General features: G+C 44.2%; 1 protein-coding gene across 1 annotated transcript in view; it reads right to left on the bottom strand.

Annotated features, from left to right (window-relative positions):
- Positions 1–19,568, bottom strand: part of WWC2 (WW and C2 domain containing 2) — an 851,690-nt gene that overhangs the window by 207,597 nt on the left and 624,525 nt on the right. Inside the window, exon 17 of the mRNA XM_085641882.1 lies at positions 18,250–18,359. Coding sequence (XP_085498008.1) covers positions 18,250–18,359 — 110 coding nt within the window. The remainder of the gene's footprint in view (positions 1–18,249; positions 18,360–19,568) is intronic.

Genomic DNA, 19,568 nt, shown 5'->3' with positions numbered 1-19,568 from the left:
AAGGCATGCTGCAGCATTACTATGTGGAAATGTGAAGTCTGATACGCCACACAGCAGGGCATAGCCTCTATCTCGATGCAAGAGCATGAGGGCTTGAACAGCAGTTCTGAAGATGTTTTCTAGGAGGAATGGTTTCATTTTCTTAAGCAGGCGGAAATGATCAAGTGACATCTTGATTTTGTGGGTGATTCCTTGAGAGTCAGATAGGTGTACAGGTGATTCAAAGTTACCAGGCATTGGGTTAACATTGGGGTTCAATCTTTCCAGGTTCATGTTGCTAAGCCAGTATTGGAGTAGATGCTGCTAGTTATTCATGACACATAATAGGAATTTTGTTTCAGTAGTATTAAGCTTCAGATAGGTGCAGGGCATTCAGGTCTGGCTGAGGTGCAGCCAGTCTTTGTGGCATTCAATGTCTAGAGCTGTGAAGACTTTCAAATACATTTCTGTGAATTTTGATGTTGATACCTGTGAGTAGAGTCCTAAGCGACTTTATGAAGAGGTTGAAGATGATGTGGGACAAGATAGAACCTGGGGAACTCCAATGGTGTTCAGGATCTTCTAGAACTGGCCTGTGCCCATATAAATAAACTGGTGTTTGGATGAATAGGTAGAAGGAGAAGCAATAAGAGACGTTTCCAGTGAGTCAAATTCAAGACTTCAGGGCGTAGAGAAGGATGGATGATGAAAGGTGTCCACCATTTGTTTGGACGATAAGCATTACTTTTTGTAATATGAATGGCTGGCTTACTTTCACACCCTGGCATACTTAGAGTCTCTATCTCCATGGGATCTACTCTCGAGGGCTGTATAAGGGGGTACCGGAAGCTAGATTTCATTGGCGCTTATTGTGTGTCACTTTGGAGATATATTTATGTCAAGCCACAGATTGTGGCTTCTACCTGGATAGTGTGACAGTGGAATTCTTTGAGTTGTAGTTTTTTCTTTGGACATTTCTGAAATCATTGTTGGATCGGATTCTTTTTTGCAGGATCGCCCTCAGATTTTTGCCTTCTGTTGCTGTAACCGTTTTTGTTTGCATTAGGACTCTGTGCACGTTTCCCCCGCTATCTAGTGATAAAGTGATATGAACACTCCCTATAAGATGGTAAAATTGGACTGCATCTGATTAGCACATATATTTTACTTATAGGTCCCTAGTATATAGTACTATATGTACCAAGGGACTGTAAAGTAAATGTTACTATTGGGACTGCAGCACACATTCTGTCCCCCCACTGAAGCAGCCCTTTAAAACATGTCTCAGGCCTGCCATTGCAGTTTAAAATGCCATTTTGACCATGCAAAATTAACTTTTTAAATACATATAAACCACCCCTAAGGTAGGCTTTAAATGCCCGCAGGCCAGGGCTCACCGCATTTAAAAAATAGGACATGTGGGTTTAAGTTTTACATGTCCTGGTAATATAAAAATCCTAAATTAGTTTTTCACTGCTGTTGGTCCCATCTCTCCTATTGTTTAGCACTGGCTTACCTTACTAAAATTAGTAAGTGCTAACTTGAGTTTGGGAGCAGATAAGAATATTATCTGTGGACATCTCTTTAATGGTAAAGTCAGATTTTAAGTCACAATTCTAAAAATGCCACTTTAAGAGAGTAGGCATTTTCTTGTCTTAGCTATTTCTGCCTTCTGCCAGTAATTGTAACTGTCTCTGTTTCTATATTCCTGTTTGGGTTTGTGTATTCCTCCCAGATAGTGACACTTTCAGTGTGGGCTGTGCCAAACCCCACCTACGCTTCAAAGTGTTTGCCTTCAGCACGCACAAAGGAACCAGACACCAGTCTTTTTTTACTCCAGACTTCTTTGAGCCCTGAAAGGGAAGGAAAAGATTTCCAGAAATAGGTTTGCAGGTAGCATAGCAGATCCCAACATTTCAAAGGCTTGCACCAGGTACAAATATTGGACCTCCAGAGCCACTCATCTGTACACTGCTGGACTTATGGACATTATATGAGAGGAAGTGCCTTACCCCCAGATGACTACCTTACTGCTTGAGGACTGCCTTGTTCTTTCCATCCCAGGGTACCTGAGTGACTCCACGGGTCAGCAGTTGACTGACCTCCTGTCCGAGCTACAGGGACACAACAACTGCCAGGGACCTTCCTGTAACCACCTAGCTGATATGCTGCACTGAGCCAGCCTGGATCTGCCTGAGCCCTGCTGGCTTCAGCTGAATTCCTGTTCCCAACAGGTGCCGCCTCATATCCTGGACCTTTGGCTGGTATCAGTTTAGCTCCTCCTATGAGACAGGTGCAATCCACAAGTTTGTGACGCTGAGACTATGCTGCCAATACGAAGCTCCAGTGAACCTTACTCTTAACTCTACTGAGACTGCCAGTGACATACGGAAATGCGAGCTCTGTACTTCACGCTACAGAAAAGACAGCCCGCAGTGACCACCTATGAGAAGCTCCAGAAACACTGTTCACGATACCTGACCAGCTCTTTGTGCTAGATCAATGACAGCTAGCTTGAATCCAGAGGCACAGTGAACACAGGATCCACGTCTGTGCATAACCGTCCCACTTAGGGCATATATAGCAACACAAAAAGATGATGGATGGAATGGTGAACATTGTCAAACATTCACCCCCAGTCACAGATCTGGGTTAAATCCATCGTTTTTTTGCTCACCATGCCACCCCAGTTTGGACCGAGCCATATAAAAATCTGCCTTGACCCTGCTCCCCATGGGAACAGTCCAGCCTGAACTGCCGGCAGGTTGGGCTAGACTATTCTAAATGGGAAAAAATGGATTTATGACCAGATATCTATAATGGGGGTGAGTGTTTGACATTGTTCAGCATTCCGTCCAGCAGTTGTTCTTTTTGAGTTTGTCACAGTAAGTGGGACGGGTATACCAAGATGTAGGTCCCGTGCTCACCATGCCGCCAGATTCAAGATGTACGGGCTGATGAGGGGTGATCACCTGAAACTGGTCCTAGGATGCTCATTTCCAGTCTTCTGGTCCAGGGAGGACCTGGCCTGGCAGTTCGGGCTGGACTGTTCCCAATGGGAGCAGGGTCAAGACTGATTTGCAGAAGGCTAGGTCGAAACTGGAGTGGCATGATATGCAAAGAAATTATGGATTTATGCCCAGATCTCTGCATGGGGGTGAGAGTTGTACATTGGTCAGCATTCTGTCCATCAATTCTTCTTTTTGCATTTAGTTTAGTGTCAGCAAATATGGAACCCCTAAACACCCTCTTACAAAAAAAGTTTGGCGCCCAAACCTGCCATCGACTGTTTCTCCTATTGCCAGACCAGTGAGAGAGTTTTTACTCTGAGAGGTGCGTTTGAATGTTGAGCCTCAATTTACAATCATGGAGTATAGTGAGTAAAGTTACTTAATGATTGGTAATGAATGACAAAGATTTAAAATGTTACACATCTTTCAGGAGACACAGCATACTGAAGTGAATTGCAAGAGGCTTAGTTGTTATGTAGTATACCAAAAGTTAAGACACTATGGTTCGCCCATGACACCTATTGGCTTTGTTCATGCTTGTTTTTGTGATCCAGATGGCACTGGCGTGTCCACCTTCTTTGAATAATTATGAAAAAAAATAATTACAAGTTGTCCCCCATGCATGTGCACGTATGACCTGTGGCCATCTTGTAATTTCTTTAATTGTGCTATTAAATAAAATCTATCCAAGATGCCCCCCTGTGTGCCTATCTTTTTAAGCATGGCCTCCCACTGAAACAGAGGCAGGTGGTAGTTAATGCGTCAGGAGGCTGTATGCTACCAGCAGACATGGATTGAGTGGGCTAAAGAGTAATGAAGAGGGGTAAGACGAAAAGAAGTGGAGAGCAGGATGAGACAGAGGGTGTGAAAATAGTCCCTTATTATGCAATGTGCGAACAGCAGCAGGGGGAGGATGCAACCTATCCAATGAAAAAGGGGCGAGACAGAAATGCACCTTAGGTGGGACAAACACAGAAATAGGAAAGAAAGCCATCAAATTGGGAGCATGAAAATGAGACATATAGTAAATAAATCAAGAGCAAGGTGCAGACCCAAAGCGCACCCTAAATCTATATTGGCTATAATAGGTCTGTTTGCCAACAGACAGGGGGAAAGACGCAAAAAAATAGGCAAGATGACTATCATTTAGAGATCTCCTTATCTTGGTCATAGATTAACTATCACACACAACTGTGCAGATACAGGCAAACAAATGAACTTACAACCTTGCTCTTTACAGGACCAATTCCGCATCCATCGATAGCATTGGGATTTGGTCTGACGGGTAAAACTGGCAGCACTGCCTGGCTATTCATAAATATAAGTGTGAAAATAATGTTTAGCTGTATAACAATGCAACAATGCCGGCTGAGGACATACATTCCAAATGGAGTAACAAGAGAATCGTGAATACTGGTTGCAAGACCGCAGCACTGTTATCAGCGAAGCTGAAGGTGTCAGATTCTGCGACACGACACCTACCCCTGTAAACAGACTGCTAGCACTTTACTTGCACCCATACAATAAAAGCATAGAAAAGAAGTGCCAAGTATGCGAACAATGCCCCCGACAGGAGTGCACCATGGTCGACATGTTTTACTCCTGCATTACGTCCTGGCATGACATTTTCTCTGTCAAGTTCTGACTTGCAGTAAACTTATTTTAATTTTTAGTCAAGACAAAAATAGTCCAGCAAACAATGGGAGTTATCCTCTTCTTCACAAACTGAATTTTTCACTGAAGTGAGCAGCGATGAAATGGTACTGTTCGAGTTTTATGTTAGTTTCTCATTCCTAAATTTACATAGATTAAGGCCATTTTCCTTCACAATGCTGCATGTTATAATGTTGATTATCATAACAAAATAAATATGTAGATATTAAAACTCAATTATCTCGTGGTATTATGGACCACTATTAACAGACATTTCCTCTTATCTACTGTAATCTGTGTGCTACATCACATGAAGTATTATGGACTTCTTGGAGCCTGTTATGACTGTGCACTGACGCATGGCTTCTGTGCTTGGGTTGGGAGATAAGACCAAGGACTGGGCAGAAGTATCAGTAAGAAGGGGACAGTTCTGAAGAGTGTGCCATTGTGGGGAGCAACACAGAGGGTTTCTGGGAGCTGCCATCTTGTAATGCGGCACAGGAAGGACAGAACGCAGGTGGGTGTGCGGTCCACTCTTATGTACAAGTAAGCACACTGTAGTGGCCCCGCCACCAGCAGTCAGAGATCTGCATTAGCCAAGAATTCTACTGGAAGTGTAGCAGGTGGGACAGCAGATCCCACCCAATGACAGACCTAACGCAAAGAGCACTCCTGCAATCCCATGAGGCATTCAAGAAGGCGGATAGTTTACGCGTCTGACAGTAAAAGGCCTACTTACTCCTGGTTCAGGGTTCAGCAACTTCCTACCTGAATCGTGCAGACATCCTTGTTGTTCTTTGAAGTATAACCCTTTTAAAGGACATACTGGAACATGCATCAAGCTAGGATTTTGCAAGTCCTTAATTGCGAATATTAAGGATTCGCAATTAAGGACTCGCAAAATCCTATGCATGTAGGAATCGCTATAATAATAACGATTCCTACATATTCCTTATTTGTGACTCGCAAATTGTGAGTTGCAAATAAGGAATAGCTTCCCATTCATTCCTATGGGCCTACAGGAATGAATGGGAAATTGCAAGCGCAATTTGCGAGTACCAATAGGTACTCGCAAATTGCGCATGCAATTTCAGGTTTCAAGGGTGTCAAAAGGACACCCTGTTGCACCCCTGGAATTGACCTGTGCACATATGTTGTGTTTTCTTTTGATGCATGTGCCTGTTAATAATGCCGATGTGTTAGTGCTGCATGTTTGTTTTTAACACTGGATTATTTGAAAAAAAAGGCAATGTCTGAAAATTCAACAGTACTAGTAATGATGGAGAAACTGAATCTTAGTAATGTCCTCTTTTGGATGTAATAGGAATTAGATTTTAGAGAAATACCAGAAATAATTATAAGCTTTTTATGTTGGGCCAAAGCAATTAACTAGAAAGAGCAATACGAAAGTAGGCCTCGGGGTATTTTGATATTTCCACACCCCACTCACAGACAGAACAGATTGCTGGTTAGAGACAAAATGAAAAAATAATAATTGCAAAAACTTAAGTGCCATGTGAAGGGTAGTTACATTCAGTTACTTTGGAGGTACAAATTTAAGTCACAAAAGAAGCTACTTTAAAGTAAAGGCATACACGTTCCACACATAAACATATTGAAAGTTAAGGTTTTCAAAACCCTATGCAAGGAGCTAGCATTGTAGCTTCTGAGAAGCTTGGCACTTCCACATGCTTGTCCACAAAAAGAGAAGTACGTATAGCTAGAAAGAAATGTGTCTTTCTGAGTTAATGTGTGATGTTTCAGTATGATGACTGCTTTATGAATCTGCAGGCCAAGTTAATTCTCAATGTATGATCAGTAAGTGTTTATTCTGGCAATACACCATACACTGTGCACAGAGCTGTTTGTTACCTGTTTGAGTATCTCAGTTGTTTTAAAGGAGTGCTTGTGATGCAGGATTAATGAACTGTGCACTGAAACAACCTTGCCCTAAGGAGTGAGACATAAAAATCAGGAAGCTGGAGGTGCTAAGGAGAGAATAGCAGAAATAAAACATAATGATCAAGAAACAGCTTGTGCCAAGTTAATGCATGCGATTTCAACACAAAATGAAAACGCGTTCTGTCCCTGGTTGGTGAGGGTTAGGTACATATTTGCAGCATAACCACCTGGGGCTCTTCTATAAGGAGGAAATCGGGCTTTCATATAAAGATGCTGTATAAATCATCTATCAAATGTCCGCCTGAATGTAGACCGGGCTTCAATTCATTTCCAACAATCACTAAGAAAGAAACTGTGAAACTAATCAAAAGCTCTTCAAAAGCTGCAGGACCGAATGGCTTTCCAATTGACCTCGTAAAACTCGATGTCCCAATTTCGAGCTCACTGTTAGCCCAATTATTTGAGAAGGTAACCACTAACGGGAGGGCCCCTCCATCATTGTAAGGTGCGCTTGTTCATCCTATATATAAAAGGGGCCCCAAACAAGACCGACCAACTATCGTCTATTAGTCCTCCTTGACTTTGAAGGGAAATTTTTTGCGGCAGTTCTACTATATATCTTATCGCAGTGGGCAACAAATGGATGCCCAATTCCATCAACCCAAACAGGATTCCGCCCTTACAAAATGGGGGACCAATTCATCACTACTGCACTCTTTAGTCGAACTGCGCAGTGAAAAATGGCTACAAGTTTCTTTCCACGAAATTCTGTACTGAAGATGGATTAAAGCAGGGCTGTATTCTGGCCCCTTTATTATTTTTTTATACATTGCTGACATGTCAAAGTATCTTAACCTGAAATATGGAGTACCACCAATGTTGGGATCACATCTGACCTTTGCCAATGATTTGGCGACTTTTTCGCATACCTCAACAGGTCTACAATATCTATTACACCGTTTAAATAAGTTCAATTTGGAGAACAGACTAACTGCCAACTTATCAAAATAAGCATTTACAATGCAATAGGTCTCGCATTTTCAAAACTTTGACCTATTGGTATTGTAAATGACAATATCTTTTATTATTACAAGTTTTTTAAACATAAATAAAAGGCATTGTCATTTACAAAGTGCAATAGCTCAAAATCTCACAAATGCGAGACCTATTGCATTGCAAATGTTTGTTTATGTATACATACACAACATGAATCGGATAATTGTATTTACATTTCTACAGAGTTTCAGTCTACCTGTGTGGATGCTGCGGAGCCGGGTTAAGAACCGCTGCTCTAAGGTGTGTTCAGTCAGAGAATAGACGACATTAGAACTGCTGTTGCTGTACCGCGCGCAGAAGTGATCCTGGCCAATCAGAAGAGCCGCTGAGAGCAGCACGCGCTCCGCAGTACACCACGCAGGTCTCTGCACAGCATTCGGGCAGCTCCTGGTTAGGACTGGCGCATGGGAGGCAACGGAGCACGTGGGGCTGGCCGACTGACTGACTTACTTCTACTGATATTACTACTGATAGCACTCTGGGGTGATAAAACGTAAGCAGTAGGCAGGTGCAGGCCATGTTCAGAGTTCCTAAACACACAGGTACATAAACCAGCAGAAAAACCACCGACTGAGGCCAGAGAGGAGACAAGAGACTGTCAGTTTGGTGCCACGCTTCCCTGTAGCCAGAATTGTTCCAAACACATTGGGAAGCGGTAGAGGCGGGCACCACCATGGTGAACAGAAAGGGAGAACAAAAGCAAGAGAGAGAGGTTGACAGGCCAAGTGACAGAGGGAGGGGAGAGAAGCCGCGTGAATGGGATGGGGAGTAAGAGAGCGAGAGATCGGAGCAAGCGGTGAGCAATGCATAAAAAGGATTGGCAGTTAGTAAAAGGCACCGCATGATAAAAAGTGGGAGGGAGCCAACAAGATAAGTCAGGGGAATGAGCGCAAGGGATGGGCACAGGCAGAAAGGCAGGTGTGCGGGATACGAATAACCCAGAGCAATAGAAATAAACAGATAGCGGTGGGGGAGAAAACAGGTGTGAGGAGTGGTAGAGGCGAGGATAAACGGGAGCGTGGGGAGTAAAGAGAACGTGTGAGAAATAATGTGGGGGGATGAAGGGAGAGATCAAGAGAGAAAGAGGAGAAAATGAGAAAGAAAAATATTGGGCAAATGGGATAAATAAAAAGAGGATGGGTGAGAAACTGAGGGGGGAGAATGAAAAGGAGAAATAGAAGGGGAAGGAAGGTGACTAAATGAAGGGGTGGGGAATTGAAGAAAGAGAAGAGAGATAAAACCAGCATGATGGAGAATGAGAACAAGTGAAACAGAAGAGAAAGGAATATGGAGAGAAATAAGGAGGACGGCTGAGAAAGAGTGGAGGGTGGAAGATGAGTTAAGTGCGAGAAAATACCTAGGAGGCGTAATGCACAGGAAATAAGCTAAGAGAGAGAGGGCAAAAAAAGGTAAGTAAAAGAAGTCGAGCAGGAAAGATGGAAGGCAGTGCTGCAAAATTTTAATAAAGAATGTTAATGACAGGGAGGCAGGAGAGGGTGAGAGGTATTCAGCGGTCGCAGATCGCGCGGACTCCGCACCTTCTGAAGGCGTTATTAATAGTTGCGAGCTCTTCACACCTCTCAGCCCATCATCCCGCTCTGAACCTGTCCCTGTCTCTTACCCGCCCGGGAGGTCGCCGTCTTCTTCCGGCAGGGAAGGACTTCGCGGTGGGGTCAAGGGGTCGCCATGGTCGGTGGGCAGAGGTGGGCTGCCTGGAGGGGAAGTGCTGCCAGGAGGGGTCCCTGGGTTTTCGGCCAGACGGGATGGGCTGGCCGGAGAAGGGCTGTCCGGAGGAGAATGGCTCCGGGGGGAGGGAGGGGTGTCCCCCTGATGGGCCCCAGGCTCGGGCAGCAGCTCCATGAGGTCTCCGCAACACTCACCCTCAGCGGGAGGAGGTGCAGGCACTGCACTCCCAGGGTTTGCCACGGTAACGGAGGTAGGGATGCTGTCCCTGCGATAGAGATTCCTTCATGTGCCGAAGGGGAGTACCTCCCAACTAGAGGGAGAGAGAGTGTGGGAGGGGAGCACACCTACGGCAAGTATACAGGGGCAACCAAGCTGCAACCAGCGCAGAGGAGGGGAGGGGGTGAGAGTGCACAGGGAGAGAAAGAAGAGGTGGAGGAAAAGAATATACTAGGAAGGAGATGGAGACACAGGCGAGAGACGAAAAGGAGATACGCCGATACTTGGCAGATTAAAAGGGAGGGGTTTCAAGAAATAAATAAAAAGGAGGTAAATAAATTAAATATATTACAGGCGAGAGGTAAAATGGAAGGGGTACAAGGGAAAGACAAGAGGGGTGCACAGGGGTGAGGGTAAAGAAAAACAGGCACAGAAAAAGTGGTAGGGGGCATGAACAGGGAATGGAAAGAAGTGCAATTGGTAGACAGAAGCAATCATAAAACAAAGAGGTGAGTGGTGCGCACGGGTGTGCCATATGGTTTCAATTATCGCGCCCGTATAGGGCACGATAATTGAAACCATATGGCAGTAATGCACGTTATAGACACCAATAGGTCATGGGCAGAGCAACGCGCCCCCCTTTGGTCTATTGTGTGCTATTTTAAAAACGAACACACAGGTAAAGGCCAATAGCAGGCCACAAAAGTAAAAATACACGCACGAACGTGTACAATTCCAGGGTCCATTTCAGAACCCCGGACAAAAAGACTCTCGCCTGCGCGAGCACTGCTGCGCAGTGCAACACAGGGCGCAAGCCCTAAACAAAGATCATGGTATCTGGAAAGACACAAACATGGGTTTTCGGGGACTCCACAAATAAAACAGCCAGTCAGTATAAGTGTTAGGGATTATGAATGATACCAGGTTATCATGGAGTAACCACCAATCGACTAGAAAGCTAAAATTCAATATTATCACTGAATCAATAAAGAGATTTTCTGAACTATTTGGTGGAAGGGCAATTCATTTATCGTTAAAAGGTCTAAGAATGAAGCGCATTCCTCATCTACTTTATGTCTCACTCGTCTCTTCCAATAAGCTCATACTGAACTTGGACAAGGATTTTCTGCAGAGTTTAAGCAAACCTTTACATTTTCTCACAACCACCCCTCATTGTGTCATCAGGTTGGAGCTGAATTTAAAATCCATAATGCTACTCAATATTAGGGATGCTTTGAACTATTTATGTAATTGTGCTGGAGCAGATCCTACAACTATGAAATACCTAATATATTCAAAACTTTAAAAAAAAAACTCACACAAAGATATGGAGGTAAATCTTGCATCATTAAGCGAGGTTTTAAAGACAAAGGATTTACCAGATGTGGAATCCCTGGTCAAACTGAATCGAGCATCTGATCAATGTAACATATGAACATCTTTATTTCATAGTCGGAGGGAGAACGATTTGACTATGCGCCAGAAATACAAGCATAAGGAACTAGTTTCAGAATCTTCTTCGATAACTCAATAGGATTACATCAGCTTGATTTTGCAGAGCACAATTAAACTGAAATACCAAGATTTAGGGCATGATTTAGATCTTGGCTGTGCTACCGCTGTCCCACTGTGGTGGCAGTTCCAAGTACTCCATTGAGCTGACGGCGTCCCTTCCGCCGTGTTTAGATGTTGTGTCAACAGACTGTTTCCCGCTGCTTCAGCAGTCTTGTCTGCTGGCTGACAGTACTCCATCCCTGTCAAGCCGGCAGATTTGAGTCAAACCAATTTAGATGTCTGTTAGAAATGGGATTCCCTAGTTAGCTGAGGTAGGTACCTTAGGCCAAGTAGGGACCCTCGCTTCCACGTCGGGGAAAGTAAGGATACCTTCCCAGATAGCCCCTGCTCACCCCCTCGGTAGCTTGGCATGAGCAGCCAGGTTTATCTTCAAGGCAAATGTGTAAAGTATTTGCAACCACGCTCTCAGTGACCCAATGATGACACCACAAAAGGACTCCACGTGAGTTTCATAGAAAAACAAGTATATGTTTATATAAAAAGATATACGATGAGACCACACGATAATAATCCAACATATGCGTTTTTGTAATATTCCTCCTGGCCGGTTATTAGGCCAGCCAGCCCTTGTAGGTTCTGGCAGTATTAATGAGCAATTCTAGATGATCCAATGCAGTCCAGTCCTAATGCAATGCTATGCAGTTTGTAATGCAAGAATCAGGCAATTTGTAATGTAAAAGAAAATGCAGTTTGTTATGCAACAATCCAGCAGTTCGTAATGCCAAAATAATGGAATGTGTAATGCAACAATCAGCTAGTTCGTTATGCAAACAAATTCAATGCGTAATGCAACTATCAGGCAGTTTGTAATGCGGAAACAATGCAATGAGCAAGGCACTTCGGCACCGATCATAGTGCTTCAGACGGTCTCTCTGTCACTTGCCTCCGCCAACATATGCACCAAACAAGGGTATGGTGTAAACCACAGTGCAGCTCCACACTCCGGCCCCGGTACAGCCACTCCTTGGCAAGTACGGGCCGTGATACGAACTGGAACAGAGGCTCACTCTGCAAGAACGGGAGAGGCTGAGAGCGTCTCTCTCCAAGCCCGTCCCCTGCCCCAGGCGGCCACACACGTTACCTGGGGGGGTGAGTCCTTGCTCTCCTCTCCTCCTCTCGCGACTTGGGCCTCCGATGCAACTTGATTGATTCTGGGCCGATGGCGATAACGAAGATCTCAGGCTGCAAAAAGCACAAGCACACAGCGTCGCTGAGACTCGCTTGGACTCCAGGTGCCTATGATCACAGGGCAATTCTTAAAAAGGTCTCAGGCTGCACAAAGCACACTCACACAGCGTCGCTGAGACACTTCTGGAAACTTTTGAATTCCTGAGATTCCACAACAGGGAGCCAGCTCTCCTCGGGCCCTTGGGGTTAGGTTGCTTCAGGACACAGCACAGCAAAGTCCTTTCAAGCATGGGGACACAGCACATAGCAAAGTCCCTTTAGCCTCTCCTTGGTTAAATCAGCAAACTGCAGGCCAGCACCAGAACACACAGCAAGGGTCAGTCCTTTCCTTCAGTCTCTTCAGCTGTTTCTTCCTTGGCAGAGGTTCCTCTTGACCACAAAGTAGTTTCAATCCTTTACAGTCTTGAACAGTTCCATTCCAAAGTCCAGGGGTTTCAGCTCTCATAGTTATACCGCTAAATGTCTTTGAAGTCTTTGTGTTCAGGGGGGCACTGTCCTCTGTCCAAACCAGTTCTGGGTGTCTCCCTGCCAGTGACACCTTCTTCCTTTGATAGTGGAGGGTCTGGATACTCAATCACTCAGCAGGAGATGGAGCCATTTTTTTATGGCAGCAACCCATGCCTCTTCCCCTCCAAGGGCTCCTCTCCCCCTACACTCCAGATGCAGGTCAGCCTGTTGCTGTCTCACCTCCTCCCCTGGGTCAAGACATTCCCCAGAGCCTAACACATTAAAATCCAGACAGTCAATCCACAACCAGTCAGAGACAGACAGAAATGTTAGAGCACAAAAACCCAGCCACTTCTAAAAGAGTGGTTTCTAAACACGCAATTTAAAAACAACCTTCACAAACGATGTGTTATTAAATTGTGAGTTCAGGCACACTAAACTTCACCTCTCCATCTTAAGTCTTTGGGAAGATAGACTGGCAACATATTACACACCCTTCCCTATTCTGTCCTATGGGCAAGATGGCCTTTCAACAGTGATAAACGAAATGGAGAGTATTTCACTGTTAGTACATGTCCTACCTTCCACATACACTGCACCCTGCCCAGGGAGGGTACGTTGGACCTACCATAGGGGTGTCTGATGTGCATAGAAAGGGAACGGTAAAGCCTGGCAAGTGGGTGCACTTGTCAGGACAACATGACAGTTTAACAAACTGCGCGCAGGCACTGCAGTTGCAGGCCCGAGTTCTCTCTTTAGGGCTACTTGTGTGGGTGGCACAATTAGTGCTGCAGGCCCACTAGTAGAATTTGCATTACCAGCCCTGGCACACATAGTGCACTTTACTAGGGACTTTACTAGTAAGGCAAACATACCAATCATGGACAACCAATTACAGTTACAAAAATAGAGGAGGTAGAGGCAAAAAGTCAGGGGTAATCACGCCAAGAAATGCCAGGTCTAACAATGTCCCTATTGTGCTGGCGGCGGATTCCTGTTGAAGTGAGTCCCTGGTAGTGTGGAGACAGGTAAGTACTACTCATAATAGCCTCACTACATATGCATGTTGTGAAAGGGTCAAAATGTATATGTATGTTATGTGTAATCCCCTTTTGTTTTTAACAAATAGCATAGTACACCAACAACATATACTCACTATTGAATGTACACCCAAAGGCACCACAAGTACAACACCCACAACCATCACCACATAATACATATTTTTTAAGTGTCAATACAGGTTGTACCCTTTACCGCAATAAGTTGTAAGATGAACATTTATGCATGACACAAAAAGTGCATATAAGTGCAATGTAAAAATACACGAGGCTAAAGCAAATGTTAACACACAATTCGTAGTGAGACAAGTGACACAGACTACCTTAGATTCCGGCCACAACAGTGTTTCTTAAGGATCATGGGTAAGTAGCAGTAGCACAGAAAGACTGGACAATGGGGTACAAGATGGAAACGGAAGCGGGGAACCAAAAAAAGGTAAGTGTTCACCTCTTTTCCCCCGCAACAGTTACCTCGACGGAAATGCACATCATAATAGGCACAGCGGTAATGTTGGTGGGACTCCCACCAACAGCTGGTTTTGCCTATGACGCCGTTGATGCGGGATGAAGATTCTGGTGGAGACGGTAGGACTCCAAAGGTCTTTCCTCCATACACCCTCCAACATATAATTACAGCCGGCAGACCGCCAAAGCAGCAGGCAGGAAAACCGTCTGAAAAGTGACAGCAAGACCAGATCCACCAACATCCAAATCAGGCCCTTAGACTTCTTTACATTCCTATTTTTTGAATTTGAGGGTCCTGAAACTGACTCCAGCAAGAAAAGTCTGCTTGCTGACTTTGAGGATACCAAATGGAAACTCTTATGCATGTACCATGTACATGTACAAAACTATTGTATTGGAGAAGATTTTACCTGAGATCGATTTTTAATGATGCAGAAATAAGATTAACTACAGATGCTGTCTGATACTGTTTCCTTATTAAAGATAACACTTCTATCATAAAACTAACAAGATTTTTAGACCAAGTTCATACATTTTAGGATGATGTTAATAGTATATTTGAACCTTTTTAATTGTTTTTATAATGATCATGAGATATGGTTTTATTGTAATTTGTAAGATTAATACAATAAATGTAATAATTACTATTAATACTACCATACACTGTGCACAGAGGTGTTGTTTGTTATGTGTTTGTGTATCTCGGTTGTTTTCAAGAAGTGCTTATGATGCAGGATTAATGAACTGTGCACTGCTGCTAAAGAGCATCAATATGTAGTTAAAAAATAGTCTCGGCTTCTGAATAACCACTATGGAAACACTGATGATAAAATAGTAATTAAATCAATAAAGGATTGCCCTGTGTTTCTGCCCAAAACAATACTAAGAAAAGTACACTTGTAATGCAGGACTTGGGCAACAATTAATTTTATTCTGCTGTTATTTATTCTAGGTATACGAGAGAGAAGAAAAATATCATCGGAACCTAGCCCTCAATGGAGAAGTCTCACCATCTTCATGATGGTGGGCACTGAAAAAATGTACTTCCTTAAATCCCTCTTCTGTTTTCTAGTTTATGTGGGTCAAGAGAAGGGACCAGCCTGTGTCACTATAATATTAAATTTAATCGAGCAAGGAAGGTATAGAAAAGGGCATAGTCTCAGAAGTTATTTTTTTACCAGCTCTGTTGATTGCCTCTCAACTTTTAAGTGATACATGAGGTAATGGTATGTCACACATGAAGGCAGAGTTTGTCTACACTCTATATTATTATTCCCCCCTCCTGCGGGAGGGGGACATAGCCTTAGCCCTGATTAGAGATGTCCCACCATCTTCAAGATGGTACGCATTGAAAAATGTCTTCACCTCGCCTTCAGCACATGACGGGTGGAGTTTCTAGGTTTTTCCACCTGTCTTCCTAGCAAACGGGGTGAGGGCCCACTCCTACTATCAGGAGAGGCTGGGGTCACATTTCAAAGGTGACATGGTCTTTGAAGATTCCCGCCACAGATGTCTCTTCCTGACCGGGAGGAGCTATGAACAACTTCACCCAGGACAGGCATTGTTCTCGACCTCTGAGCACGCTGGTGCATACCCCATGAGGTCTGAACTTTGTCTAATGGTGACAGGCTGACTAAGACTAGTCTCTGACCCCACTAAGGGCTGGTGGGTTTCAGGGGACCTCTCTAATGAGTCCTTTGTGTGCATTTATTATTAAATCTGACACTGGAATCATTGAAGGTTTATTAGGACAAGATTTTTGGTACCAAATATCCCATAATACAGTGACGTCATCATGGAGCTGGGGAACTGGTCATGACGACTGCTCAGCCAATGTACTGCCTTTGGCTTCCCTGTTCATTTACAATGTCCAAGTATCGACATAGATATTGCTCATGCAGATATGTCCTCACAGGAGATATAGTGCACCCTGGCTATGGGCTATAAGGTCTGCTGGAGGGATTTCTTACCTACTGACCATGCAGTGTCTGTGGGCATGGCACACAGGGATGTGTGCCCAGTCGACTGTTCGGTTTTGTCTGCTACAAATGCACACAGTCTGCAATGGCAGTGTGCATGGCCTTGGTGAGGGGACCCTTGGGTGGCACACTGCGTGCCGCTACCTTTTGGGTCTCTCTTCAGTGCCGATGCCCTAGGTACCAGGAGTACCATTTACTAGGGACTTACAAGGGCCTCTGAAGCTGTACCAATTGTGGCATAGTTTTAGGGAAAGAACACTGGTACTGGGAACCTGGTTAGCAGGGACCCAGGACACCTCAGTCAAAGCAACAAATACCCAGTTTATCATAGATTGGCACACGCAGAACTTTCATGTTTTAAAGAGCTCATGAGGATGGAAAGTCAAAAATACCTATGACGCATGGAGGGGTGTGCACAAGAAAAATGCCATTTGCTACAAAATCTGTAGTGTCCTCAAGGAAAAAAGTGGCAGGAGTTGTGAAATGGATAAGAAAGCTCTAGAGACATCCCTTTGTGGTGGATTGGGTAATGCATCAAATCAAGAAATTGATGGAGTTCCAAAAGTGAAACATATTAGGTATCTCTAACTGGATACGCTACCATATGAAGATTCTGTCGTATTCAAGGAAAATATTTGCTTTGAGAAACATCAATTTTAAAGCTACCTAGAGCTACAGAATGATCTTCTATAAAGGCACAGATAGTGGAAGTTGAAATAAAATCAACCAATATTCAGGAAACATATGACACCCATAGACTTCATACTGGGCACATTGCGAGAAAACAAAGGAAAATTGCAAGTGGGCCGAGGAATATTGAAGAAGGGGTGCTAAACGTCCAATAAATGTCTGAGGAAGATGGTGATTTGGTAGAAGCTGAGACTGGTCCAATAGAAAAACATGAACCATGTATATTACACTAGGACCGTCATGTGGTAGGTGAATTGGAGTGACTCTCTGAAATCCTGATTAGTGACAGGACAAGGAACCTTTTTGCACACTTTAGTGATAACAGCACATATAGCATTTATGAAGTGACCTCGCCCGTGGTGAAAGGACTGTCTAACTAGGACCGAAGCAGACAGTCCTAAATCTGTGAAGAGATATAGAAACCACTTCATAAAGAAAATTATACTCTGCCCAGAGTCGATGACAGCCAAATAGAAGAGCGGTGGTATGAATGAATGTAGCCCCGATGAATAAAACAACCACCTGAAAGGTAGAAAGAGGTAGATGATGCTAGAGATAATAATATATAGAAAGGGCTTGCACAAAAAATGTGTTAAATCTAGGGGCAAATGGAAGGGATACCTTGCTGCTTGAGATGATGTTTAAGATATATATGGCAGCAAGAAAGCCTACTGTTATTGCTCTGACAGAGATCCATCACCATTAAAACCAGATTGTAAATCCGGCTATTCACTGATAAGACATAGCAATACTGGCAAATAAACGTATTTTTCACCATTGTTAAATCATAAAGACCTCTCCGGTGTATCCCACCCCTACCCTGGCCTCCTGAGACCCAAACAAAGGGGTGGCTGGCAGTCTCACCCACCATATTCTGCATCTCTTGGGTTTTGACAGACCTGAGGATGGTAGGAGAATGTCGGCAGAGCTCTGCTTCTAACACCTGCCGCATTCTCTGTCACCGTGTGTGATTGAGTTACTGAGAAAATACATGTGATATGAACCTCGCAATGTCACTACCTCTGTTATGTTTTGTGATTCTAATTAAGTTTATATTTTTTGATGTAAAAAAGCAGGATTAAGAACAAACATAAAATGATTGCCTAAAGAAACAGGTGGTGAGGTGAGAGATTTTTTGATGTAATTAGATATGGGTATCATAATTTTAAACCGCCCATAAACCTATAATTTGTAACATCAATGTTGAAAATAATTCAAACCCCTCTATATGTTAATATGAATTCCGCCCCCACAAATAACATTTGAGTTTGCATGAATCTATAAGGATGTAGAATTGTTGATATTGTTAAAAAAATAAGTGGGTCTAGTAATGGAACACTTTACCAATCTTCCTGCTGTTCATGGTCTTCTTCCTCCTCTTTTTCTTGAGCTAATTCTTGTTCTACTGCTTCAAGCTCTGCAGATGTTCGCTCTAGCAATGCTGAAACAGTATCCTATCAATGTAAAAGAAAATCAAACCATGACTTGCCAAGAGCACAATGATAAATGTATTCATATTTCTTTCTGAATGACATTTGTTGGCCAGCACAATGTTTGTTATTTATCTAACGTTTATTAATATTTTTTCAGCTATTTCACTCCAAATGATTTCAGACCGCAGTAAAGATACCTTCTAAATATTAGGGGTTTTCATAAGACGTACAAACCGCAGATCAATTAAGGCACAGATTAGGTACAAGAGACAGCAAGCATTGGCAAAGCCAAATGGTCTGGATTTAATGTGATAATCCAAGCATTCAAAGACAGGCATACAGAAATGCTGATTACACCCACTCTCCCCAAGGACTGCAGGGGAGCCTGAAGGCCTCAGCGGTGCCTACTGACACCCCGCCTCCTATGGGAGCCGGCATTGCTTTCACACTTAGGGAGCTGCTGGAAATGCAGCCCCCTGTATGTGAAACCAATTTGTCTGTTTCCCCACTCACTTGACAGCGGGCAGGGAAACAGATGAATGCTCCTCCTCTAGCAAGCGGGAGCATTTTTCTACACTCTACTCTCTCTGGAAGTGGAGTGTTTGTTGTAGCTTGGGGTGAGCTTTAACACCCGGCACATAGCAGGAGCCAGCAGCCCTGGGAGGTTGGCGGTCCCTAGGGCCATCTATGGCTCCAGGAAGGAGTTGCGCTGCCCCCCTCCTTTCTTGGATTTAGCCGCCCGCATTCAATTAAAGAAAAGCTCCAAGGTCTGTAGGGGGGTCTGTGAAGCCCTCCCGCATTCAATTAAAGTAAAGCCCTGGGGAGGTGACAGACCCCAGCGCTGCTGGGAGAGATTTAAAGTATAGCACTGGGGAGATGGCGGCCCGCAGGGCTGCGGGAGGGGTCCGTGCCCCCTACCGCATTAAGTTATCATTGTTTGTCCCAAGGAGATGGCGGTCCCCAAGCATGTGTGGGGGCCCTGCGGGCCCCCAGGATTATTTTGCTATTGTTTGCCCCGGGGAGATGCCGGACTCTAGGTGCAGCTGTGCCGCAAGGGCACCTCCCCCCCCCCATTGATAAAAGCAGTGCCCCTGGGATTTGGCCCTCAACTTTGCTGCAAAATTGACCCCATCCTCCCCCCAGCGGAGTCTCTGTGGGACCCAACGCCAGTCCTAGGGGGTCACGGTACTCCAACTCTGCCCCCCTTTCTTTATTTTTTATGTTTTTTGA

The sequence above is a fragment of the Triturus cristatus genome, chromosome 2_2 (assembly GCF_964204655.1).
Source record: "Triturus cristatus chromosome 2_2, aTriCri1.1, whole genome shotgun sequence".
NCBI classification, from domain to species: domain Eukaryota; kingdom Metazoa; phylum Chordata; class Amphibia; order Caudata; family Salamandridae; genus Triturus; species Triturus cristatus.
The sequence above is the reverse complement of the archived record's forward strand: the minus strand, read 5'-3'. Positions and strand labels throughout refer to the sequence as shown.